This window comes from Anolis sagrei, chromosome 6 (genome assembly GCF_037176765.1).
Source record: "Anolis sagrei isolate rAnoSag1 chromosome 6, rAnoSag1.mat, whole genome shotgun sequence".
Lineage (NCBI taxonomy): Eukaryota > Metazoa > Chordata > Lepidosauria > Squamata > Dactyloidae > Anolis > Anolis sagrei.
The window spans coordinates 93,807,486-93,834,497 of record NC_090026.1 but is presented as its reverse complement, the minus strand read 5'-3'; the positions used below and the strand labels follow the sequence as shown (position 1 = coordinate 93,834,497).

At 39.5% G+C, this 27,012-nt stretch overlaps 1 protein-coding gene across 1 annotated transcript in view; it reads left to right on the top strand.

Annotated features, from left to right (window-relative positions):
• Positions 1 to 27,012, top strand: part of DNAH11 (dynein axonemal heavy chain 11) — a 180,998-nt gene that overhangs the window by 4,363 nt on the left and 149,623 nt on the right. The window contains exons 2-9 of the mRNA XM_060782106.2: positions 2,561 to 2,701; positions 4,969 to 5,165; positions 8,185 to 8,374; positions 11,578 to 11,677; positions 19,516 to 19,727; positions 22,579 to 22,812; positions 24,006 to 24,173; positions 25,213 to 25,329. Coding sequence (XP_060638089.2) covers positions 2,561 to 2,701; positions 4,969 to 5,165; positions 8,185 to 8,374; positions 11,578 to 11,677; positions 19,516 to 19,727; positions 22,579 to 22,812; positions 24,006 to 24,173; positions 25,213 to 25,329 — 1,359 coding nt within the window. The remainder of the gene's footprint in view (positions 1 to 2,560; positions 2,702 to 4,968; positions 5,166 to 8,184; positions 8,375 to 11,577; positions 11,678 to 19,515; positions 19,728 to 22,578; positions 22,813 to 24,005; positions 24,174 to 25,212; positions 25,330 to 27,012) is intronic.

Sequence of the window (27,012 nt, the reverse complement as noted above, 5' to 3'; positions counted from 1 at the left end):
CCCAGTGATTCCGGCCATGAAAGCAGTCATATTTTCTACATTGTATGGATCTCTGTGGGCATCTCCTACATGTGTGTGTGTTTCCCTACATTATGTTAATACTGCCATAAAGTCAAAGTAAATGTCCACATATGCACACCAGTTGTTTGACATCTCTTTGTTGCAAAAATGGGCTGTATATAGATACAATCCACAATGGCCACTATCTTTTCCACAATTTTGGTGGCTATAAACATTTTTCAATGTCGCATGCCTCAGTCACAAAAAAAGTTGTATCAGAGGGGCCGACTAATTAATACTATACCCCATACCATGCCATGAATGCTGTATCAACTTGACATTCATATTCAGTAATTAAAAGCAAATAAAGACAAATTTAATATAGCTCGGTTTTACTGTTTAATTGTATTATAAAGCCAATTTTTAAAGTATTGTTTTTTCATTTTTTGCCAGTTGCTTGAGAGTTCTGGCTGCTTGAGTTCCAGTTAACTGAGAGTCTACTGTGCTTTACTTTATTATTTTTTAATTTTTATTATGTTTTCTCCCTTTTAATCCATACAAAGTCTCAGCCCAGTGACAGGCAACAAATCTAAAACAGATACAGTACCATCATCTGAATTTATCACTGTCACAAATGCAAGTCAGGTAGGCACATATTCCATCTGTCAGCTGGAGAATTTTCCTTACATAAGGCACATCTGTGGTGCAGTAAAAATGCTAATCTGTTTTATGCTTTATATTAAAATTATTTTGCTCCAAAAGTGGATTTTAGAAAGATTCATATTACTGGCACTGCAGTGTAATTTGACTGCTTTCAAAAGGTTGTTTACATAAGAAGCTGTGGTTTATTACAAGCTGTTCCCTTGGTGGTTTTGTGCCAGATCAACTTGGCTTTGCATTTGTGGCCAGTGAGATTGCTAACTTATCTTGTGATATAAGAGTCCAAATGTCATAGAGATTCTGACTGGCAGCCTGTTGGTTACTCCCAACTGGAACAGATCCATTCATTCAACTCTGGCATGGTGAGTCAGTTTCTTGATAAATCTAAGGGGATTCAATCGGTGTACATCAGTCAAGACCAGGCACGGGCAAACCAAGGCCCGGGGGTCAGATGCGGCCCCCTCGGCACTTACCTCTGGCCCTCTTCATTTTCCCTGTCATCTTGGCAGCTCGCTGTGTCCTTATGCCAAAAAGATGGGGGAGTAAGGCAAGCACTCCCAGCCACCCCCTTTCTTTCCCTCTTACTGGCATAAGGACGGTGCGAACAGCCCCATCCTTATGCTGGGAGGACAGCTCAAGAAAGGCACGTAGTGGCTGAGAGCCCTCCAAAGCACTCTCAGCCGCCACCTGTCTCGCCCTCCCCCTGGCATAATGCCAAGAAGACACCCCATAGATTGAGGAAAGAGGGTCAGGGCAGTCTCAATGTGCCCTGCCTTCTTCCTGGCATAAGGATGGGGTAAGTAGCCCCTTCCTTATGCTGGGAGGACAAACTGAGGATGACCCAGGCCCTGTCTTGCCTCCTCCTGGCTCCACCCTCTCTTGGGCCCCACCCTCTCCCAGGCCATACTCCTCCCTCCTGGCCCAAGGCAATGCGACCCTAGGCAAAAAAAGTTTGCCCATGCCTAGTCAAGACCAATATAGGATTTAGGACATATATTGGTTCTTTCCTTCTGCTCTCTGAAAAAGGAAGTTGGTGATCAAAAACACTTTGAGGTGAAATTTACTAAGGAAAATCACTATCTATTATTTACTTACTTATTTCATTTATATACCGCTTTTCTCATTCCAGGGGACAAGGTACTCAACGTGGTGTCCAACATATACAACAAAATTCAATGCCTTACATACATAAAACCTAACATAAAACAACAATAACATACATTAAAATGTGGAATTAAAAACATATTAATCTAAATGTTAAAAATCACACAATCCAACAATCTTAGTCTATGGCCGTTCCAAATATCAGTATCTATTGAACATGACCCTGATCATTCCTTGTATTGTTTATTGTCCAAAGGCTTGGTCCCATAACCAGGTTTTCACTTTTTTTCTGAAGGCCAGGAGGGAGGGTGCTGATTTAATTTCACTGGGGAGGGAGTTCCATAGTTGAGAGCCACTACTGAGAAGGCCCTGTCTCTTGTCCCCACCAGTCACATCAGTGAGGGAGGTGGGACTGAGAGCAGGGCCTCCCCAGATTATCTTAATCTCTGAGATGGTTGTTAGAGGGGGATATGTTCAGACAGGTAATGTAGGCCAAAAATTTAAAATTTCTTGTTCTTGGCTGACTTTACCTGCATAACAACGTTTTCAAATAAATATAGGTGAATGAGTTGTCTGCCACAGTGTAATATGGCTTTCATTACATACTGTCAATATGTGTGATCAGTTCCCAAAATTTAATTTGGCACTAGTTTTGTTATGTCCTAAGTAGCCTTGTATTACTGTGTTAGGAAATTGTATTGAAATGCTGATGTATTAATTTCAAAGTCCAGTGACTTACGTTATGGTCTCACCATTTATTATTCTGTAAATAATAGCTTTTGTGTTTCTGATTTAGATACCCAGTGATATGAAACATAAAGTAGTTTGTCTTATGAAGACAACTGGCAACATTCAAACAGAAAACTTCAAAGATGATCTAAAATTTGCAGAATTGTCTGGAACACCCATGGAACATCTAATGGTTGCCTTAGAAGAGGTACTTTTGATTCAAATGTTTCTCTCTTACAGCCTCTGAGTTTTAAACCATAAATGTTCTCCTTAAATAAGTGGCTTTTTAGCCAAAGACTGTTTTTCAGTAACTTGCATTAAGAATAAGCTAAAGCAATGCTGTAATGTTCCACCCTTTAGCCTCAGTTGGAGTGAGTCAGAATAGTTGATCACCTCTTCATTTAGCAACTCTTTTACAATTTTTAGGGGTTGGGAAAGTCATTTTTACCAATCCTTTCCTGTGTACTTAAATCTGGTTCCAGCCCAAAGTATGAAACACACATTCACCACCTTTGATATTTTGTTCAACAGCATTAACATTTAATGAGCTTGGGAGTCTTTGTGAACTTCTTGTCGCTCACCTTAAGAGCCTATAGAGTGAACCAGCAGATGTACCAGTGGTCAAATATTTGAACCAAGTGAAAGCAGTAGGTACAAGTATCACCATTGCTTTTAAGAGCAAAAAAAGTAGAGTTATCTATTTCAACTTTATTGACTTTTTGGGGGGAAAGCAACTGAAATTCTAAACTGGGATAGAAAGAGTAAGGATTAATCCTTAATTTATGGGCACATATTTTCAAATATTTTTTGCAAAAATAATGCTGGTAGAAACAAAGTCTATAATAAAATGGAGAATTATGTTGAAAATATGTCAAAGACTGCAGAAAGCGGAAATGTATGATGAAGAAGGAGCAGGAATGATATTGTAACTTCTTTCAGATGTATATCCCAGGACATACATCTGAAAATAATTCTCTCTACTTCTCATGAAGTAATGAATTCGAGCAGTTAGGCATATATTTTGGAGAACAGTACAGTCCCTAGCTTTCTATGGGAAATGGCAAGGATTGATGGTTGAAAATGAAATTGGTATAGCTGTTTTGGCATGGAGTCTGGAGAACTGGAAGAAATGAGTTCAAGTGCTCCCTGTGAATATCTGGTTGCATGTTACTAACTTCGGCTCTAAATAAATTATCTCTTTGGAGGATTGAAGAGCGCCCCCCCCCCTCCACAGTAAACCCCCTCCCAATAGCTTAAAGCAAAGTGTGCTGGTACAATGACATGGAGTAAGGGTAACACTGCTGTGAAATTGGGTAACTTGTTCAACATCTATACATTTACAACTGCTTACATCATCTTTTATTCTTAGCTAGGCTAATTGGGCTGGTAGGAGTTCCAACATCTGGAAAGGTATGGATTACTCGCCCCATAATAGAGAATATATTTTGAGATCATGCAGAAAAGGTCGACAGTGATGACTTATGTTCCTGTTTTCTGACTGAAGGGCAAATATGATACTATTCATATAATTATAAATTATGTAAAAAAAAGTGAGTAGTAGATGCAAGTGGACTATTTGACTAGGAATCAAGGGTGTATCTTTGCTGTAGAATGAATGCAGCCTGATAGCACTTTGATTGCCATAGTTCAATTCTATAGAATCATGCTAGTAGTTGTTTTACAAGATCTTTAGCTTTCTTTGCCAAAGAATTCCAGTGTCTTACCAAACTACAGTGTCCAGGATTCCAAGCTATGGAGCTATGGCAATAAAGTGCTGCTAAACAGCATTCATTCTACAGTATAGAAAGTCACCTTTAAGCAAGGTTGAGATTTTGTCCATCTCCTATTGCATTGGAAAGAAAGTTCCCATCCACACTAATGGAAACACTTTTTCCATTAAAGGAAATAGTCTTATCTTGATCAGAACTGCAGCAGAATCCAAAGAGTTAAAGCTCCCACTTTTCCAACAGAGTTGCTATCCAGTCAATTTCCTAGCACAAACTATTACAGAGGTGATAGTTGTGCAAATACTGTTGCGTCTCCCATGGCTTTGAGTGCCGTGCTGAAAGTTTGTATTGTTAACTCAATTTCACCTTCTGTGTAAACTTCACACTTGTTTAGAATACTTATCTTTTGTTAAAACAAGAAGAGGAAGAGGAAGAAGTGTTTGATTTAGCATTCCCTATGGGAGATAAGATTGTGATTAACTAACGATTACTATGGGAGATGTATGACAACAAACAAGCTTCGGGAATGTAGTGGATACAAATCATATTTATTGTGCCACGATTGTTTTTTATTCGACTAATTTATTGCACAGACATTGACTGAGACTTTCAGAACAACAGAAGCACCTGGTCAAATATTTAATGTAAAGTTGCTGCATTGATAAAGCATGTTATGAAGCCATTCGGTTCTACTGATTTATATGTATCCTTTCCCACCTCCATCCCTACCCCTCATTTGTGTTTCCAGGTTGTGCTGCCCATTCTTTCCAGTAAGACAAATAATGGATCCTGGCCACAGTTTATTTCCCAAGACATGGAGCGACATGTACAAATAATGAGAAACAAAACCTACGTCATAGGTGGCATAATGACAGGAAGAACCCTCCTTCCCATCCCCACAGTTACAGCAGAAATTGAGTTGCATGAGATGTGTACTGAAAAAAAGTAAGACGTGAGCTTGTGTGTGATGTACACCAGAAATGAGGTATCCTTCATGTTTGCTGCTTCAGAATGAAAACATTGTCATGGAGCCCTAAAAGTAAAGGACTAAATGTGGAGTTAGAGCTATATCAAGTGTACTCCTGGGGCCCTTTTCATACTACAAAGTTATACTACCATGATTCAATGTTAATTGTTGTAGTTCTATTCAATAGAGTTATAGGATTTGATAATTTGGGGAGGTGTTCTTATCCAGAGAACACTTATGCCACACCGAACTGCAAGCTCCAGATTTACATGAGATGTTGCCATGGCAATTAAAATGGAATATAGTACTTTGTGTGAAAGAACCATTGGAATCAGATCTGCTACCCAGTTAGGAAATTGTAGTGCAAAATGTGATACCAGCCCTGGTTCAGTCAAAATTCCATGTTTTGCCGTCAGGTTTACGGACATACTGTGAAGAGAAACACTCAGCCAATATGGGTTTTGTCCCATTGGCAGACCTTCATTTCCATTGGTAGAGTGACACTAATTCTACTGCATACCTGGCTTTCTAACAGCTTTAGTCTTTCACAAAATAAAATAAATCTATATGTATATTTCATATTTCATGTATAATATTAAGTAAAAATTTGAAGTATATGTTTGTTGAATAGTGTGAGCCTTTTTTAAAGGTCTAAGACACAAACTTAAAACTGAACATTGAATGGTTCAAGAGCCGCACAACAAAACCCAAGATTTACAGTTTGGTTTGCTAAACTGAAGCACATTTATCTGGGACCAGAGATAAGTTCCCATTGATTTGGATGTGAAAAGGATGCCTTTAGCTGTGGATACAGAACAAAGTGGAAGTATATATATATATATATTAAAAATCGGAAATTAATTAGTCTAGAAATATTAGGAAAAACTGAATAAAACTTAAGAGGGCATTTAAGTGTTAACCTAGACAGAAGCAGTAGATTTTTAATAGAAGGATAAAAAGCAGATCTACACAGTGGTGGGTGGTGGCTCCCCTGTCTATAGAACATGAATCCATTCTAGGTTTTGACACACTTTAAAGGAACTGTCCAAGGTGCTGGCCCTGTCTTGGAATAAAGTTCAATATGGCTTAGGTAGCCCCTTTAAAGATTGCAATAGATTCCAGCTCCATGGATATGGGATATGGATATGGGAATAACCGGTGGCGCAATGAGTTAAACCTTTGCGCCAGCAGGACTGAAGGCCGACAGGTCACAGGTTTGCATCCGGGCAGAGCGCGGATTAGCTCCCCCTATCAGCTCCAGCTCCCTGTTGCAGGGACATGAGAGAAGTCTCCCACAAGGATGATAAAACATCAAAACATCTGGGCATTTCCTAGGTAATGTCCTTGCAGACGGCCAATTCTCGCACACCAGAAGCAACTTGCAGTTTCTCAAGTCGCTCCAGACACGAAGGAAAAAAAAAACAGCCATTGCGGGAGATCTACATGTAACATATATATTTGCAGTCAATAAAAATGAGGGAGAAAAGATGTGGTTAAATCATTCTCTGCCCATTGTTTCTCCATTTCAATCAACCCTGCCATCCTTTTTGTGTGATTTTTTAATCATTTCATTTAGTTTTAGGCTAAAAAATTATAGTGGTATATTAGTCTATATTTTGCCACTGGGCATTTTCAACAGGAGCATGTATGCAAATGTAAACCTTGTACAGGCAGTCCCAAAGTTATGAACAAGATAGGTTCTGTAGATTTATTCTTATGTTAAATCTATATGTAAGTCAGAACAGGTACATTTTAAAAGTGTAATTCCAGCCATTTCTTTTTTAAAAATTGGATAGTATAGGGAAGGGCTATGAAAGGGTAAACATTTCCCCTTGACATTAAGTCTAGGCAAATCCGACTCTGCGGGGAGGGTGGTGGTGCTCATCTCCATTTCGAAAGAGCCGGCGTTGTGCATAGACACCTCCAAGTCATGTGACCAGCATGACTGCATAGAGTGCCGTTACCTTCCCACCAAAGTGGTCTAGTCACATTTGCATTCATCTACTCACATTTGCATGTTTTTAAACTGCTAGGTTGGCAGAAGCTGGGGCTACTATGGGAGCTCACCCCACTCCATGGATTTGAATCACCGACCTTCCAATCAGCAAGTTCTGCAGCTTAGCAGTTTAACCTGCTGCACCACCGTGGCCCCTTGGGCTAACACCTCTGTAAAGTTTCTTTTGCTGACTCTGTCCCTGTTCAAGAGATTTCCCCTCACTTTTTATCCCTGTAACAATTAGATTTTGAAAAAAAAAATGGCTTGTTGTGGAAACAAGATTGGTGATAAAGCTTCAGCGGAAACACCTTTTCCCCATAACTCTTTCAAGAGTGAATTTCCCTTCCTAGGGGTAGATTTCATATTTTCTCAGCCCCCTTCTTAATTGTAAATAGTTTGAAAGTCCGATGTTTGTAGCTCAGGGACTGCCTGTACATAACACCTGTGGGTGATTGCCTCTAGTTAGGGATAATAATAGCTATTCATTGGGCAGCAAAAACCATAATGAAGCCTGTTTATGATATGCATTATTAATCTAGTCATTCTAGATGTCATATTCCTACAAAATCCCATTTAACCAAGAGTCATTTTAGGCTACATGTGTGAAAATGTCATTACATATGTCATAATAAATCATGCCCCATTAATATCACTTGAGTAAATAGTTGAAATGAGTTCAAAAGACATGCTTTCCCTATTCAGTGTACTGTTGAAATAAAAAACAATAAGAATGGGGAATATGTGGTCCTCCAGTTATTGCTGGACTCAAACTCTCATAATCCTTCACCACTGGATGTATTGGCTGTTGGTAATTCCAATCCCTCAACTTCTGGAAGACTTTACAGTTCCAACAGAGAATGGGTTGTCACATAAAATATGATGAAACAAATTCTTCCACTTGATAGATTAGTGCAAAGTAACAATATCAATTGTTTAATTCAATGTCATTATACATATATATAAGGATTGGTCACCATGCTATTTTCCTTCCAAACTTACAGGCAGGATTCTCATACAAGGTCAGTGCTGCATGCAATAGAATCAATGGTTATCAAGTGGTCACATCAAATACGAGATATTTTGGAAAAAAAATCAGCTCAATCTCTTCTTCAAGGCTCTCATCCAGTTCCTCAGACTGAACTCAGATTTTGGAAGGAAAGGAAGGATAACCTCTTGTGTATATTTGACCAGGTAAGGAATTGCTAGCATAACAAAAATACTAATTTGCCAAAGATAATAAGATTTGCTTCAAGCTTATGCAAGCTTGGACATATTGCCAAAGAAACTAAAACCTTGAAACTAAAAGCTCTTGGGCAAGTAGAGCAGTGTTTCTCAACCTTCCTAATGCAATAACCCCTTAATACAGTTCCTCATGTTGTGGTGGCCCCCAACCATAAAATTATTTTCATTGTTACTTCACAACTGTAATTTTGCTACTGTTATGAATCTGATATCCAGGATGTATTTTCATTCACTGGACCAAATTTTGCACAAATATCCGATACGCCCAAATTTGAATACGGATGAGTTGGGGTTGGTGGTGTTGATTTTGTCATTTGGGAGTTGTAGTTGCTGGGATTCATAGTTCACCCACAATCAAAGAGCATTCTGAACTCCACCAACAATGGAATTGAACCAAACTTGGCACACAGAACTCCTGTGACCAACAGAAAATACTGGAAGGAGTGTTGGAGTTGTAGTTTACCTACAGCCAGAAAGCACTGTGAATTCAAATGATGGAGCTGGACCATACTTGGCATGGATACTCAATATGCCCAAATGTGAACACTGGTGAAACTTGGGGGGGGGGGGGGGAGGCTTTGTCATTTGGGAGTTGTAGTTGCTGGGATGTATAGTTCACCTACAATCAAAGAGCATTCTGAACCATACCAATGAATTGGGCCAATCTTCCCACACAGAACCCTCATGTCCAACAGAAAATACTGTGTTTTCTGATGGCCTTTGGTCTCTCTGACATCCCCTCGCAACCCCTCCAGGGGTCCCGACCCACAGGTTGAGAAACACTGAAGTAGAGCTATTAATGCATGTACACTGTAGAATTAATGCAGTTTGATACCACTTTTACTGCCATGACTCAGTGGTATCATAGGAGTTATAGTTTTACAAGGTGTTTAGCCTTCTCAGCGAAAGAGTTTTGGTGCCTCTCCAAAATTAAATCCTGTGATTCCATAGCATTAAGACATGGCAGTTAAAGTAGTGTCAAACTGCATTCATTCTACACTGTAGACACATCATATAGTTACTGAGAACAGTATACAGGTAATAGGTCCATCCTGATTCGTGTTGCACTGTGCTGCCTGATTTCTGTTTCTTCACTGCATTATTTAGCTTTTCAGTAAAAGAACACAGCTGAACATTTTAGATGTTCTAATTCTTAAATCTAACTGATGCTCTTTTTGATGGAGTGGAATCGTCTTTACTTTGTGTATACACTGGAACCAAAATTAGTTTCCCTTGCCTAAAAATGCTGTTTTGGTAGCTGACTGCCATTGTTGTCATCATACAGCCAGAACATTCAGTTCAAAAGAATTTTTTCCTGCTTTATTGGATGGAAGTGTTCTGCATTAAGGGTCTGGTGTGAAGAATGATGGCCTCATCAGTTGGAGTGTTAATCTGGGACTTGGGACAGATAGACATCTGTTGGGAGTGCTTTGACTGTACATTCCTGCATGGCAAAATGGCCTTTGTGGTCTCTTCCAACCTTATGATTCTAAAAATCTGGGTCCCCTTTAAGACAAGATGCTCCCTGGGTAACTTTGGTACAGTTGTGGACTTGGTCTGCTCTATCTCAAGTGGTTTTAAGGAATCAATATATATTACCTTGACCTCAATGAAGGAAAGGATATAAATGTAAATAATAAAAACACAATTCGGGAACCTTAAAAAGTTTCTCTTTGAAGTCATTTATTTTGCTATTTTCCATCATTTTAGCAAGTGTGGGGATATTGTGCTTTTCTTGATGATTTAGATTGCAACTTCCAGCATTCACTACTTTTGGCTATGCTGCTGTGGTTGCTAGGAGTTCCAGATGTGGGGCATCTGAAAGGCTTCAGACTTTCCATCACTTTTGTCAAATGCAAGACCTGGGGGCCAAACCTGCCACAACATTTTATGTGATCCATGAGGCTTTTAAAGCCAGAGCAACATAGTCTCTTGAAAAGTAACTGTTGTAGTTCAGCCCATAGTGGTGTCTGATATTAGTGTCAATGGGGATTCTGGGCCTGAAACTGAGCAGTCTTGTGTCACCAACTAGTCCAGAGGATACAGTGGAGCCAATCTCTAGGGAAAGGAATTCAGAGGCTGAAACTCCACGTGCTGAGGATAATGAGCTTCAAGATGATGGTAATGAGTTTGTTGATAGGAGACCTAGGTTTAGTAGACTTAGGGCTGATCAACAAAGAATATGAAGATCACAGAGCTTATTAGAAAAGAGGCCCATATCTGAATCTCATGCAAAAAGATGATTTTTTGGATATATTAGAGAAGCTGGGAGTTTTGTCCAGCAGTCCAGTCAATGTTGATATTTGAGGCAACAACTCTTGCCAAGGGAATTACAGTTCCACGCTCTCATTCAAGTTTGAAGAATTGTTCCTGTATTTTTCTATTAGATTCTATGCTGCCTTGCATTTCCTGGTTTTGTTTGTATTCGTATACTGGATGTTCTGTTATTTTGAGATTCTCGAACACTCTTGTGCCTTGAGCCTTGTGGACTATTTTTGCTTATGGACTTTGAAGTTTTACTACTTTTACTGAAATGCTTTTTATACATGTATAATCTTCAATAAACCCTTTTGCTGATTTAACTTGGTCTGGAGTGTGGTGGTTAAGGACAAAGGTGTTTTCCTGGCCTGGAGTGCAACAGCAACTATAAAACTAATGTGGCCCTCAGTGAAAATGAGTTTGGCATAGTGGAAACAGGACAAGTTGTATTAGCTTCTACTGCTGCTTCATGCTGTTCCTGTCTGCTTAAGGAACTGAACAATGTTCAAGCAGTGACTTGGATCTTCAGATAGGCTTCTCCTTGGGATCTCCTAAACAATAGGGCAGGCGGCTGAAAGCAGGAGCATGATGTGAAACTTCCCTTCTTATCTAAGCTAGCGGTAGTCAATTAATTTAAAACATTTATTGTAATAAAGATAAGATAATGTTGAAAGGAGACCGATAACTAGGGATAACGAAATAAAACAGAAAGAATGATGTGCATTAAGAGTTGAGTAGTTAATAAAGTACTGTATGTAGGATAGATTTCATAATTGAAGAGCCACTAGTGAGAATGAACTGTTCCCAACCTGGAAATGCCTAAAGGAGAATATTGGGACTCTTATCTTATTTAGTTCTTATTTTGTAGACTTGTTATGTTCTTCTGATTCCAGCTGAAGAGCCCTGTTATCCAGGAAATGATTAAGATCTTAAAAGCAAAGATGAGCAGCTATTATCCTACTTTTCAAGACATTTACAAGGAGGTAGAAAATGGTAAGGTTTATTTGAGATATATATATATTCTTCCTACATTTATGTGTGCATATAATAGAAAAATCCATAGTGTTGTTTGAAATATCACTGTTATGCAGTACTAAAAAAGCCTGCCTGCAGTAGGGACACATTCACATTAAATCAAGTAGTCTTGGTTGTCTTTCTTCTTTATTTATATAAAGTTTGCTTGACTGCTTTTCCCCAATGGAAAAAGAGCTGACAAGAACCTAAAATAGTATTGTGTGTGTGTGTGTGTTATAAACATTATTGTGAGACTGTTACATGCAATAAATCCGATAGTTTTATTTCAAACATAAAAATTGTTACCACATTTCCACGTTTTACTGTTCTGTTTGCATATTGATAATATGAAATGCCAATGAAATATCATTATAATTCTTGTAATTTTTATAGGACACTTTATCCCAAATGTTCAGCAAATGATTAAACTTCAGCTGGTCTTTGCCCAGCAGTTGAAAGTTATTGACCTTTCATGTTATAAAATATTTTCAACAATAAATTTAACATCTTCTTGCACGAAAGTGCACATTTACACTTTGCTTGTGTGCACCTACACACAAGCAAAGGTCATTGTGTTGACCATAAGAATGACTCCAAAATCCATATTATGCTAATACCAACCCAAATGAAAGGTCACATAGTATTGTGAAGACTTCTGAGTTTTCTGGAATTATTCATCTGGCTGGATAGAAAATAAAACAAGTGTGTGTCAGAGGGCGGGCAGGCTCCTATTGAAACAGTAGAAAGTGCATTTATAGATCACTGTCTTAAGATGAAACAGTGTGTGTTTGGGGTGGGAGAGGTTATAAACATTGAATTTAGGTCTAGATGTTGTGACAGATTCTAATTCCATGCCATACCTCCCCTAATCTTTCATTTTTAAGATTATAAAATCCATCTGTCTCAGCCAAAACACATGGGTTTCATGGTATTTAAGAAAACAGACAAGGACTGTATTGACAAAGCTGTAGATGGTTTTAGATGGCACGCTTAGTACAAAACAAAACCTAACAGAGGTCAGAGGAATAATTCTGCCTATTAGTTAGTGGAAATATGCCTTTAGAGCTGTGTTTCTCAAACTGTGCTCCTCCAGGTGTTTTGGACTTCAGCTCCTAGAAATCCCAGCCAGTTTACTAGCTGTTAGGAATTGTGGAAACTGAAGTCCAAAACATCTGGAGGAGCAACTTTGAGAAACTTTACTTTAGAGCGTTAAATCATAGCTTCTGGTGGAACAAAGTGGTTCAAAAACATATGCCAAGAATATTTAAGTTAGCATTTAGTCAAAGTGGGAGCCCTTAGGACTTCATGACTCAGCTTGCTGGCCAGTAAGTTGTCTTTGAGTTGAATTAAAGGAAAAACAAAGCAGGGTTTTGGTTTGATAGAAAGCATTTTCACGACTCTTTCCTGGTTTATATGTTAATATATTTGTCCAGTACTCAAAGTTTTTTAATGAGCATATTAAGCTGTAGCACCCAGGTCTTCTGTGTTGGCCAGGACTATTCAGAGTTGCAGTTCAGTAACATTTGGAGTGCTGTACAAGTCCTACTCCTACACATTTATAGCAATAAATTCAAAGTAAGTAGTCAGCGGTAATACCCAATTATGGGGTTATACAATTATGTTACTCTTCAGCATCCAAAAGTGTCGAAGAAAATGATCCCTTCCTTGATCAAGAGGTCAACTGAATGCAAATTAAGTATATCTATTTTTCACCACAGAAAGAGGAATTTTATTTATTTATTTACCACATTAGTACTCCACCCTTCTCAACCTCGAGGAGGACTCAGAGTGACTTTACACCTCAGCAATAATTCAATGTCATAAAAACATACAATTAAATAAACATTTACATTAAAAACCACAAAATTAAAACATCAAACAATTACATCAATTATTAAAATCACATCATCCAAGATCGTATTCCAGAGCCATTCCAGTTGTCATTGCACAGATTTTACATTCATTTATTGCAATGCAGTTACTCTCTGAAAGCTTGGTCCCATAGCAATGTTTTAACTTTCTTTCTGAAGGCTAGGAGGGAAGGAGCTGATTGAATATCACTTGGGAGGGAGTTCCACAGCTGAGGGACCACCACTGAGAAGACTCTGTCTCTTGTCCCACCAACTGCACCTGCAAAGGAGGAGGGACCAAGAGCAGGGCCTCCCCACACAATCTTAATCTTACAATGGTTCATAGAAGGAGATACATTGGGATAGGTAAGCTGGCCCAAACCATTTAGGACTTTATAGGCTAAAGCCTTCACTTTGAATTGTGCTCGGTAGCAGACTGGCAACCAGTGGAGCTTGTGCAACAGGGGAGTTGTTTGAGGATTATGAACTGGAACTAAGAAAAAAAATCCCTTTGACATAGAGCTAGTTTGAATTGGCTCACTTGATTCTCTTTAGCTATTCTTCGAAACTGTATGTTGTTGCCCTGCTGTGGTGTTCTCCATTCCTGGGAATGTGCTCCATTCCTGGGATGCATTAATTCTTTCCTGCCTGTTTTCATTGAAACCGATTAGTTGTCAAAAACCATTGTAGCTAGATAATAATCAGAAATGGCCCTGTCTCTCTCACTTAGGAAATGGGGTATGCTTCCCTGCTTAATGTGGGAGTTAGCTTACTCTTAACATGTTAATCTAATCCACCAGTATCTGTGCAGCAAAAGACTTGTGGAATTAGGAGCAAGAGGAACTAAATGAGAAAGCAGTAGAAGAAAGTTTCAGGGATAAATTTCTGTTCTGGTGAAGAGTAGTTCCCTTGCTAAGCAGATGCTCAGTTTATGGTCACACATTTACATGATGATGCAAGAATATTTCAGTTTTTTGCAGATAGGAGTTGTTGAGGTAGGAACCAGAATGAAACCACAGTTTGGGGGGGGGGGGGGTTGCACCACTTCCTCTTGCATTGTTTTCATGATGAAAATGGTTCCATGCAAGTAATCACATATGGATATATCCTGTGTGTCTAAACTATGTTCAACTAGATTTTGTGCTATAGACTGCCTTAGTTTTCCACAAGAGATCTATAGAAGTAAATAATACTCTTATTCTGAAAGCTGTACTGTATTTGCAAGTTGGTATAGACCAGTGGTTCCCAACCTTTTGTTGACCAGGGACCACTTTGACCAGATCTTGGGGATCTTTCCACCTCCTTGGCTAGTGATACTGTCGATGCTTTGGTCTCTCGTTGGAATAATGAGTTGACCAGGGCAATTGACACTATCACTTCGGAACGCCCCCTCTCGAGTAACCAAGCTAAACCAGCCTCTTGGTTTACCAAGGAGCTGGCAGCGATGAAGCGAAAGAAGAGGAGGTTAGAGTGCGTGTGGCGCCAGAATCCCACCAATCCAGCCCAAACACACCTGAATGCCTTTTTAAGGTCCTACGGTGTGGCAATAGCGGCAGCTCAGAAAACATTCATCACAGCCAATATTGCATCAGCGAAGAATCGTCCAGCGGAGCTTTTCCGAGTTGTCAGGGGCCTGTTAAATCCCCCAAAAAGCGAGGCCTCGGACAACTCGGTGGCTCGCTGTGAAGCATTTGCTCGATCCTTCGCGGATAAAATTGAGTGGATTCGGTCGGGTTTTGACGTCATGTTAACGGCAGTCTCTGTGGATGTAACGAGAGCATCTGCTTGTCCAGTTTTGTTGGATTCGTTTCAATTGGTTCAGCTTGAGGATGTGGACAGGATCCTTGGAGAGGTGCGACCCACCACATGCATCCTAGACCCCTGCCCTTCCTGGCTGATCAAGGAAGCCAGAGGGGGTTTGGCAGAGTGGGTGAAGGTGATGGTTAATGCCTCCTTACAGGAAGGAAAATTTCCAGCGAGCTTAAAACAAGCTATTATAAAACCGCTGTTGAAGAAACCATCACTGGATCCCACTCAATTCGACAACTATCGGCCTGTTTCCAATCTCCCCTATTTGGGCAAGGTCATGGAACGTGTGGTGGCAACACAACTCCAGGGGTTTCTGGTAGACACTGATTATCTAGACCCGGCACAGTCTGGCTTTAGGCCGGGACATGGAACTGAGACAGCCTTGGTCGCCTTGGTAGATGATCTACGCAGGGAGCTAGACAGGGGGAGTGTGTCCCTGTTAGTTCTGCTGGACCTCTCAGCGGCCTTCGATACCGTCGATCACGGTATCCTTCTGGGCCGCCTCATGGATATGGGGCTCGGAGGCACTGCTTTCCGGTGGCTTCGATCCTTCCTTGAGGGACGGACCCAGAAGGTGTTATTGGGTGACACCTGTTCGGCCCCACAACCGTTGTTGTGTGGAGTCCCACAGGGTTCAATCTTGTCCCCGATGTTATTTAACATCTACATGAAGCCGCTGGGAGAGATCATTCGAAGTTTCGGACTAAGATGCTATCTCTATGCAGATGACGTCCAAATCTGTCACTCCTTCTCACCTGTCACCAAGGAGGCTGTCCAGACCTTGAACCGGTGTTTAGCCGCTGTATCGGACTGGATGAGAGCTAACAAATTGAAATTGAATCCAGACAAGACAGAGGTCCTACTGGTCAGTCGGAAGGCCGAACAGGGTATAGGGTTACAGCCTGTGTTAGACGGGGTTACACTCCCCCTGAAGACGCAGGTTCGCAGCTTGGGAGTGATCCTGGACTCATCGCTGAGCCTGGAACCCCAGGTCTCAGCGGTGGCCGGGAGAGCTTTCGCACAATTAAAACTTGTGCGCCAGCTGCGCCCGTACCTTGGGAAGTCGGATCTGGCCACGGTGGTCCACGCTCTTGTCACATCCCGGTTGGATTACTGCAACGCACTCTACGTGGGGTTGCCTTTGAAGACTGCTCGGAAACTTCAACTAGTCCAGCGAGAAGCAGCCAGATTGCTCACCGGAGTGGCGTACAGGGAGCACACCACCCCCCTGTTGCGTCAGCTCCACTGGCTGCCGATCCAATTCCGAGCACAATTCAAAGTGCTGGTTTTGACCTACAAAACCCTATACGGTTCCGGCCCAGTTTATTTGTCCGAACAGATCTCCCTCTACATCCCACCTCGAAGTTTAAGATCTTCTGGGGAGGCCCTGCTCTCGACCCCGCCAGTGGCACAAGTGAGGCTGGCGAGGACGAGGAGCAGGGCCTTCTCAGTGGTGGCCCCTCACCTGTGGAACTCACTCCCCGGGGAGATCAGATCGACGACTTCCCTTCTAGCGTTTAGGAAAAAACTAAAGACCTGGATGTGGGACCAAGCTTTTGGCCATGCTGACAACTAACTAAAGGACCTGTCGATAGACAAGGACAATGGAATGGAATGGATATATGGACTCTGACATGAGATAGTTTTTATGATTTTATTAGGTATTGATGTTTTATTTTAATTGTTGAATTGTTATATTTTGTATTGTTTGTTGTGTGTTTTGGGCATCTAATTGTGCCTTTCCTGTAAGCCGCCCTGAGTCCCCCCCCCCGGGGTGAGAAGGGCGGGGTATAAGTAGATGAAATAAATAAATAAATAAACCACTATCTAACATTAGTACCAAAAGGGTTATGAATCAGTTTTTGGTCAACTTAAGATTCAATTTGGTTATTTGTGGTGCTGATTCAGAAAATAGCATTGGATAGGCAACATCAGCTCTAGTTTTTGATACAGAACATATGCCATCTAGTAGTCACCATCTGTTCGCCTACAGAAAACCATATTTAATCTAGAGCTGATGTGGTCTTTCCAATGCAAGTTTCTGAATCAGTACCCCAAATAATCCCAGGAACAGGCCTAAAAATGAAGACACCAAGAAAAAAAATTTGGGGTTGGTCTGTGTTATTATCTGTAGTAGTAACAGCGAGGTCGCGGACCATATTTTAATTTTTGTGGACCACTGATGGTCCACACACCACAGATTGAGAACCACTGGTTTAGTACTGAGCTGCTTTGGTAAAAAAATGGCAAGGAAAGAAACCTTACTTATACCATTCTAGCATTTATTATATAGGAGGAGTGGCGTGCATGCTATCATTTTCCATTTATTAGTGTGAGTGTCTATATGTCCCAAAACCTTCTTTAAGCATTCCTTGCCCAGGAATACCTGATGAAATCATGGGATCACCATTTTAGGTTGTGAATTTTAATCTGTATTTCATCAGTAGATTTTAACTTGCATTTTAACTCTGTGTATCTCCTGGTATGTCTTTTAATAGTGTTTTATCTCTTGTTTTAATGATGTTGTATTCTGCTTGAACCACAGGGAAAGGCGGGTAATAAATATATTATTGTTATCATCATCATCATCATCATCATCATCATCAATCAACAGATTGTTTGAAAGCACACAGATAGATATCATAACCAAACTCTGAAAATGTGCCTGGAAACAGACAAGTAGTTGGTGGAGCTGTTGTAACAAGGAAGTTGTATGTTCCTTGTAACCAGCCCTTTAGCATAGCATTCACACATTATTAAAGCGTAGACTCTGTTGCAGTGTGTTTCTATAATCCAGATGAAATTTAATTTGTCACTATGGACAAATTAAACATTTCCAGGAATGGGCACAGCTGGCACACTAGTTTTTATTATGCGAAGACATTGTTCCACAACTAAATTAAAATTATAAATACAGAATGAATATTGCATTACAATGAAATTATACAAGTGTACTTAATGTTTTTTTGTGTTGCATTTATTACATTTTTATCTCATCTCTCCACTAAAAAGAACACTTAATGCTACTAACAAATATCACTAAAACAAACATAATCAGCAAATGAGCATCACACCAGTTTAAAGGCCACTTTGAAAAGATATATTTTTATAGCTTTCCTAAATGCAGATAGAGGGAAAAATCCATAAAAAGTACAGGCAGTCCCCAAGTTACAAACATCCTCCTTACATATGACTCATAGTTAAGAGCAGGGGTGAGAAAACAGGAAGTGAGAGAAATCTATCCCTAGGAAGGGAAATTCACTCCTGGAAGAGTTATCATGTGGAAAAGGTGTTTCAGTTGAAGCCTTCTCACTAATCCTTGTTTCCACAACAAAGCAAATTTTTCAAAATCCAATTGTCACATGGAAAGAAAGTGAGGTGAAATCACACACACACACACAAAATTACACTTAAAAGTTTTACCAAGTCTTTTGCCTTCTCTGCCAAAGAGTATTGATGGCTCACCAAACGATAGTTGCTTCTAGTCGCTTCTTGTGTGAGAGATTCAGCCCCCTTCAAAGACATTAGCCAGAGGACGCCCGGATGTGTTGCAATCCTGCGGGGAGGCTTCTCTCATGTCCCCTGCGCTCTGGCACCACGGGATGCAAAGCTAACCTTAAGAAATGGGGCCACATAGTGGAGTCCACGACATGTGTATGTGGAGAAGAGCAAACCACACACCACCTATTACAATGCAGTCTGAACCCTGCCATATGCACAATGGAGGACCTTCTTAAAGCAACACCAGAAGCAGTCAAAGTGGCCAGCTACTGGTCAAAGGGCATTTAATATAATGGCAAGTTCTTAAACTTTGTGTTTTTAAAATACATTACAACTGTGCCCTCAGTTTGCTTCTGATATGATAAATAAATAACCAGACTATAACACCCATGATTCCATGGTATTGTGTCACGGCAGTTAAAGTGGTGTCAAACTGCATTAATTCTACATTAATTCAAAAATTAATTAATAAATTAAGAAAATGTGAGGCTTTAGGCTTGATCACTTAAACTGAATTATGATCCTGTTCCCAAGTTTTATTATGGGCGCAGAAATTGGGCTTGCTTGAAAATGTTTCTTTTTCTGGTAGAAACCTTCCCCTAATCCATCTCATTCTCTTTTCATTTAACGTATTTTGCTGTTTTATTTTCCTTGCAGCACTTACTGAAGCCCAGGATATTGACCTTTACTTGACACCTCTGCAAAGGCATATTCAGAGTCTTCAAGAAACAGAATTTCCAGAGATACGTAGTTTAATCCCCCCATTGTTTGACACCATCTGCCTGATCTGGAGCCACTCCAAGTTTTACAACATACCTGCACGGATTATATTTCTACTGCAGGAATTCTGTAATTTGCTCATTGAACAGGTAACAAAAAACAATTAATAGAAAACTGGGCTTTGTATATGTGTACTCAGAAGTAAATCCCTTTTGCATTGAACAGGGCTTTCCTTCCCAGTGTATGAGTATATAGAGTTACAGCTTCAGTCAATAAAACTAGTCACTGCTGAAGAATGTTAAAGATGAGTGAGGATTAATTTATCTGGTGTTATTTCATTTTTAGCTTCCATTTTACAGGTTGTTTATCATGAACTCACCAAGGTTCCAGGCCACTCTTTTTCCAATTAGGGTCATATAACAACAAAATAATTAGAGTAATAAATTCCACTATTTTATGTGCTTTATATTAAAAATACAATATGATGTTGATCTAAAGAAGAGGTGGCATTTTTTAAAGAACACACAGTCTATTGCAAAGTGTTTTTAATGTTGTCGGGTAAGTAAAGCATCCATTTTTAATACATTGTTAATGATGAATTATCATCTAGCAAAACAGCGATTTACTGTCAGCTTAGAGCAATAACTACTCATTGCAAGACCATGGGGGCTTATTAGTGGGCCAGTAGTCTCATCCTTGACATCAATTTATAAAAGGACAGTGCCAACAATTTAGCAGAACTCTCATGATATAACAAATCTCCCTTTGCATCGACTGTTTCAATGCATGCAATTTGTTTGTTGTGCCAGAGGTTTTCTCATAGCCTTCTACCTTTCTTGCTTAATATGACAAAAGACAAAAATCTTTGTATAAAGAGAATATATATAGTTTTTCATTTTTGTGATAGGAAGGCTTGTAAATTTGCACCCTTGCAATGGGAAGAAAACCCTTGACTAAAAGGTTTGCTTCCCATCAAATCTGTGTGCCATCTACATTGCCATAGATTGCTAACTGGAGCTAATAATAGGGAGTGGACAATGCCCGTACTAAAGCAGCTCCACTGGCTGCCAACAAGCTTCTGGGCCCAATTTAAAGTGCAAGTTATCACCTACAAAGCCCTAAATGGTTTGGGTACTGCCTGTCTTCATGACTGCATCTTCCCTTATGAACTGGCATGGGCTCTAAGATCTGCCGGGGAGACCCTCCATCTTCCCTTATGAACTGGCACGGTTGGTGGGGACGAGAGAGAGGGCCTTCTTGGTGGTGTCCCCCCAACTCTGGAACTGGCTAGCCCCCACCCTGCTCACCTTCCACAGTGATCTGAAAACCTGGATGTTCCAGTGTGCATTTGATGATGGTTAGTCCCTGTTCATGAATGCCCACCTCTATTAACCGATAAGGTTGTTCTCAGCACTTTACTTCTAGCCTTGGCCCTATATGCCTTTTTCCACAAGTCCATGCCCAGCCCTCTCTAGTCTGATCATGCCCTTGTTCTGGCTACTGATTGTTGAGTTTGGTTTGATACACTTTTAATGATGTTTTTATGCCCTGCTGTGTTTTTTATTGTTTTAATTGGATTGTTATATGTTATTATGGTTTTTAATTCTGTTTTAGTTGGTGTGTTTTGTTGTATGTTCTAAGCTTGGTCCCGCTTGTAAACTACCCTGAGTCCTTTCGGGGAGACGGTGGCGGGGTATAAAAATAAAGTTATTGATATTGTTATATAATGCAGTTTGAAATGGCATATGTTCAGTATAAATACATATAATGCAGTCCAATTCAGTTAAACTGCAGTATATGTGTCTACACTGACCATTTAATATAGTTTCAGCTGACATATATTTCAGTGTAGATGGGGGCAACATCTTCAGTATATCTGGTCTGATCCAATTCTATGCTACAAGCAGACTAGATTCATTGCAGATTTAATCATTCTTAAAACAGACTCATTGAAATGGATGGGATATAAATTATTCATAACTAAAGTGACATTGACTTTACTAGATCTACTTCAAGAATGATTACATGTAGAAGAACCCCAGCCTTTTTTCAGAGGGCTTCTAATTAAGACCAAAACCAGCATTATAATCTAGCCCATTTTATTAGTAGCTGAATAAAAGCTGATTCTTAATCTCTTTTATCAGTGAAGACATCTGCCCTTGCGTTGTGCTACTCTGCTGCTGAGTATGCATGCCCAGTGTGGAACACATCTCACCACACTAAAACAGTGGATGTGGCTCTTAATGAGACATGCCGCATTATCACTGGGTGTCTGCGCCCTACACCACTGGAGAAATTACACTGCTTAGCCGGTATTGCACCCCCTGACATCCGCCGGGAAGTACCAGTCAATAGTGAAAGGACCAAGGCAGAGACATCTCCAGCTCATGCCCTATTTGGGTATCAGCCAGCATGTCAACGACTTAAATCTAGAAATAGTTTTCTAAGATCTACAGAGACACTTGCTGGAACACCTCAGCAAGCGAGAGTCCAAAAGTGGCAGGCTCAAACCCAGCACCTCAATCAGTGGCTGATACCAGATGAGAGACTCCCCCCTGGGCACACAGAGGACTGGGTGACTTGGAAGGCGCTGAACAGACTGCGCTCTGGCACCACGAGATGCAGAGCCAACCTTCAGAAATGGGGCTACAAAGTGGAATCCTCGACATGCGAGTGTGGAGAGGAGCAAACCACTGACCACCTGCTGCAATGCAACCTGAGCCCTGCCACATGCACAATGGAGGACCTTCTTGCAGCAACACCAGAAGCACTCCAAGTGGCCAGATACTAGTCAAAGGACATTTAATCAACTACCAAACTCACAAATTCTGTCTGTTTGTTTGCTTTGTTCTGTTAGAAATGTAATATAATATGACCGGTTGTCCTGACACGACAAATAAAAAATAAAAATCTCTTTTATTTTATAATTCTGCCATTTTGTCTCATCATAGATGATACACTGGTGTGTTACATCTTTTTAAATGTTCTTTCCCTCCTCAGACATTATCATATCTTTCACCAGAAGATATTATGAAGAGAGAAACTGAAGAAACTTTGGAGCAAGTACAAGAGGCGCTAAATACTTTAAGGCATTTTAAGAATGCCTTTTTTAAGCAAAAAAGCCAAATGACAATGTATTTCACTAGCACTCAAGAGGTTAAGCAGTGGGATTTTCAGCCACGGATGGTATTTTCCAGACTTGACAAATTTCTACATCGCTTACAGAAAATAGAGGTATTTTAATCAATTGCTGCTTTGCTTCCAATGATCTGGCTGGATCTTTGAGACAAACTGATAGATTTCACTATAGACTTTGATAGATTCTGGTTCACAACAGCAACAAGAATGAAATAAGCAAAGATATACAGCTAACCCTTCATATTTGTGGGTTTGATCTTGGGGGATTTGATTAAAATGTTCTCCCCAGGTATCTCAGGGACTTCCAGCATAGCTATATGGTCAACCTCTTTGGTGTATAGTGACCATAGGTTGTGCTGGAGGTCATATAGATTCCAAAAAGGATGTTTTCTTAGTTAAAAAGAATAGCAATAAAGCCCTAAACAGTTCTGGCCCAACTTACCTTCCGAACGCATTTCTCCTTATGAACCCTCAGGACTCGGTCCCACCTTCGTCACAAGTACGGCTGGCAGGAACGAGAGACAGGGCCTTCTCAGTGGTGGCCCCTCAGCTATGAAACACCCTCCCTAAGAATATCAGATCGCCCCTTCCCTTTTTAACATTTAGAAAGAGTGTCAAGACTTGGCTTTTTGAGCAGGCATTTCCAAATACAGCATAACAGACATAGGAAAATGGAATGGTTGGACGATGTGATTGGACAATGTTTTTAACAGGAGACCTTAATGTTCGTGTTTTTACTGATTTTGTTATGTTTGTATTACTCAATTTTTTTATTGTATTGAATTTATATTTTATGGTCTTGGTACCAACTGTAAACCGCCCCAAATTTTAATATCCACAGTGCTTCTCTTTCATGAGGGTCTTGTGTCTCTAATCTCACCAAATTTGAATGACTGACTGTAATCTCTGCTATATACACAGCAATTAAGAGTAAGCCATAGTACTCCAGCAGCACAGCCATCAATAACAATTTCCTATCCCATTCCAGGCATTCATTTTGAAAGAAAAAAAAAGAAAGAAAAGTACTATTGCTTTCTAAAAATGTGATCTTGTAAAAAGAAAATTGATATAGGAATCTTATATTGAATTGCAATGGTATTGTTGTGGCAATAATGTGGTGAGAGGGTGGTTGTTTGTGGTTAAACCTCTGAGAAAACCTAGTTTTTAGCACATGTGTTTGCTTATTTTGCCCACATCACCCCAACAGATAATGTACATGCTTATGTTAATCTGAAAACTGCTTTTGTTCAAAGAAGAGAACAGACTTAATGATAATCTTTATTGTTTAGGATATCTTTGTTACCATGCTTGAGTTTGAAAGACTGGAGAAATTGGAATTTGGTGGGATCAAGGGGAAAACCTTGAATGAGAAAATACACAAATTAAGTGAAGAATTTATAGAATGTTGTAATATTTTTAAGGAGAGCACATATGATGCCATGGATTTCAACAATATGGTAATATTGCATTTTGCATATTTATACATTTTCTTGAATTTTACACCTAAAAAGACAAGTAAATAACTGTGACAGTGAGTAGGGGAGAGATGGAATGTTGCAAATTCATTTTAAAAATTGAAAACCTGATTCAGAAATGATTTAAACGATGGATAGAATTCAATATTGGTCTATTTATTAAATAAAGCTGTTGATTTTTCCACTTAATTGTACCTCAAGCACTTTACACAGTGGTTAGCTTTTTCGTTTTGTTCTTAGTCACCTAACTTCTGCATTGAGCTTCAATACTGACTGATGGAACAGAATCATAAAATGAATAACTAGGTAGTCATGCTTTATTTGTTGTCACTAGACATAAGTTATCCAAAATGTATCCTTTCCAAGCTCTGAAAAAATCTGCTTGCTTTGCTGTGAACATGGCATTGCTGGGCATTGTTGACATTATTACATGGCATTGCTGATCATTGGCCATAGCAGTAAAGATTGATTGAACACTTAAATTAAGTGGATTTTATTTCTTTAAATCCTATTTATAATTGCCTAGGAATAAATCCCACTGAGCTCATATTAATAGAATTAAAATTATTTATTTACTTACTTCATTTTATATACCACTTTTCTCACCCCTGGAGAGACCCAAAGCAGTTTCTAACATATTCATGGCAAAATTCAATGCCTTACAAAGCATGAAAACCTAACATAAAAACTACAGTAACATAAAACTATTAATTAAATAATAAAACGTAACTATATTAAAACATTAAAGCATAGGATTAAAAACACATAAATATAAACATTAAAATCACATAATCCAGAAGCATGATCCAAGAGCACAATTGAACATATTATAAGTTAGTCCAAGAGCATTCAATGATTAGGACAGTTCAATTATCATTACATTATTTGGGAAATTATCAGTTTTGTGACTTTAATGGTTTTCCTCTTACATATTTTATTTTTTATGCTCCATGTTTTTGGACATATATGTTAAGATGAGCTCTCTGTAAAATTACACTGGCTGCACATTTGTATTCTGCAGGAGTTCGAAGATGATTATGCTGATTTCAAACACAAAATTCTTGAATTTGAAAGACGTCTTGGATCAATTTTTTGTGTAGCCTTTCTTGATTGTTCAGGGCTGGAGTCGGCATTTAAGGTCAGTTATAAATTGCAGAACTTTAAAATGTTGCCTGTCAGCTACCAGCATTTATCAAATAATGTAATTAATAGTTCAACTAGAGGACTCAGTACATTGAGATGTTTATTATAGTGTCCAAGTAAAAGAGTGTGAAGAATTTTTGCTGTAGCATGGCAGAGAATAAAAATACATTTGAGGGAATTATGCTTTCACAATTTGCATATTAAATACAATCAGAACTTTGTGTTCTAAAGCTATTTTGTAATCCTGAAATTGATCTGGATGGACTAAGGAGATTTTTCTATCTGAAACAAAGGTTAAAATGGAGTGTTCTCCATCTATGCATGTACAGATGCCCACTAAATAGCAGTTAAACCTTGTTTCAACCCTGATAGAAGGAGTGCGCCCTCCTCAATTGCTGGAGACCATAGTCTTGTTGGGGGAATAAAGTCAGAGAGGCTTACACAAAAGGGTTCCCCAGTGATAGATAGATTACAGATAGATACTATTGTTAGAAATAAACAGTAGTATTTTAATACAAGATTTAAAGGACTGGCCATATAACCTCAGAGAGCATCCCAAGGGTCTTGAGAATAGTCTCCCCTTTCTGAATAGAAAGGAAAGTCTCCTGTGGAGGTCTTCTTTTTCTTTCTGTTGAGACTCAAAAAGGGAGTATCTGGGATAGTTTTCTATCCAAAGTCTTCTTATTCCCCGGACAGAAATCTGCAAAAGTGGGAAATTGTGTCATCTTGAGCAGGTATGATTTGTACAGGAGAATTTGTTTTCATTTTTTTTAAATGGAAGAGCATAAATAAGGAAAAGCAAAAAGCCTCAAAACTTCTCTCTCTGGTTGTTCAAAATCAAACTGAGCTCAGGATGTGGTGGATTCCCTGCCATGGAGCCTTTCTTGCTGCTTCTGAGATAGGTTTTGGATACATTTAAAGCCATTAAATGTAACAGGAAATGTTCATTGGCACAGCTACAAACATGCTAAGACCCAGTGTTACTTTAAACCAGTGGTTCCCAACCTGTGGTCTGTGGACCACCGGTGATCTGCAAGGACTAAAATATAGTCTGCGGCCTCACCATTACTACACCATTGCAACAAGAGCGACTGGTCTCACGAAACCCTCTTATAGTGTCGAGGCTTATTAAATATGGTTTTCTGTGGGCGAGCAGAGAGTGACTACTGGATGGCATATGTTCTGTATCAGAAACTAGAGTTGATGTGGTCTATCCAATGCAATTTTCCGAATCAGCACCCCAAATAACCAAACCGAATCTAAAGTTGACCAAAACTGATTTGTAACCCTTTTGGTAATAATGTTGGAGAGTGGTCCCTGGTCAAAGTGGTCCCTGGTTAAAAAAAAAAAGTTTGGAACCACTGCTTTAAATGAGTAAGATTTTGTATAAACCAAGAGGAATGGAACAGCAGGTCCATTCAGAGTAGTCAAATTTATTTGATTCTTGAATTCTTTTTACCAATATGAGATACTGACCCCAAACACTCCTACATCTAAATCATCTAAAGTAAAGCTCTTCTCTTATTAATCCACAATTATGTCCCTGAAATCTATTTAAGCCTCATGAGTTGAGAATGAGCTGAGATAATTTAGGATTTCCTGTTTCCCACTTTGCATAATTTGATCATCATGCACTAGTAGGTCCTTGGCATTCTCCAGAAGAAAAGTGACCTTTGCT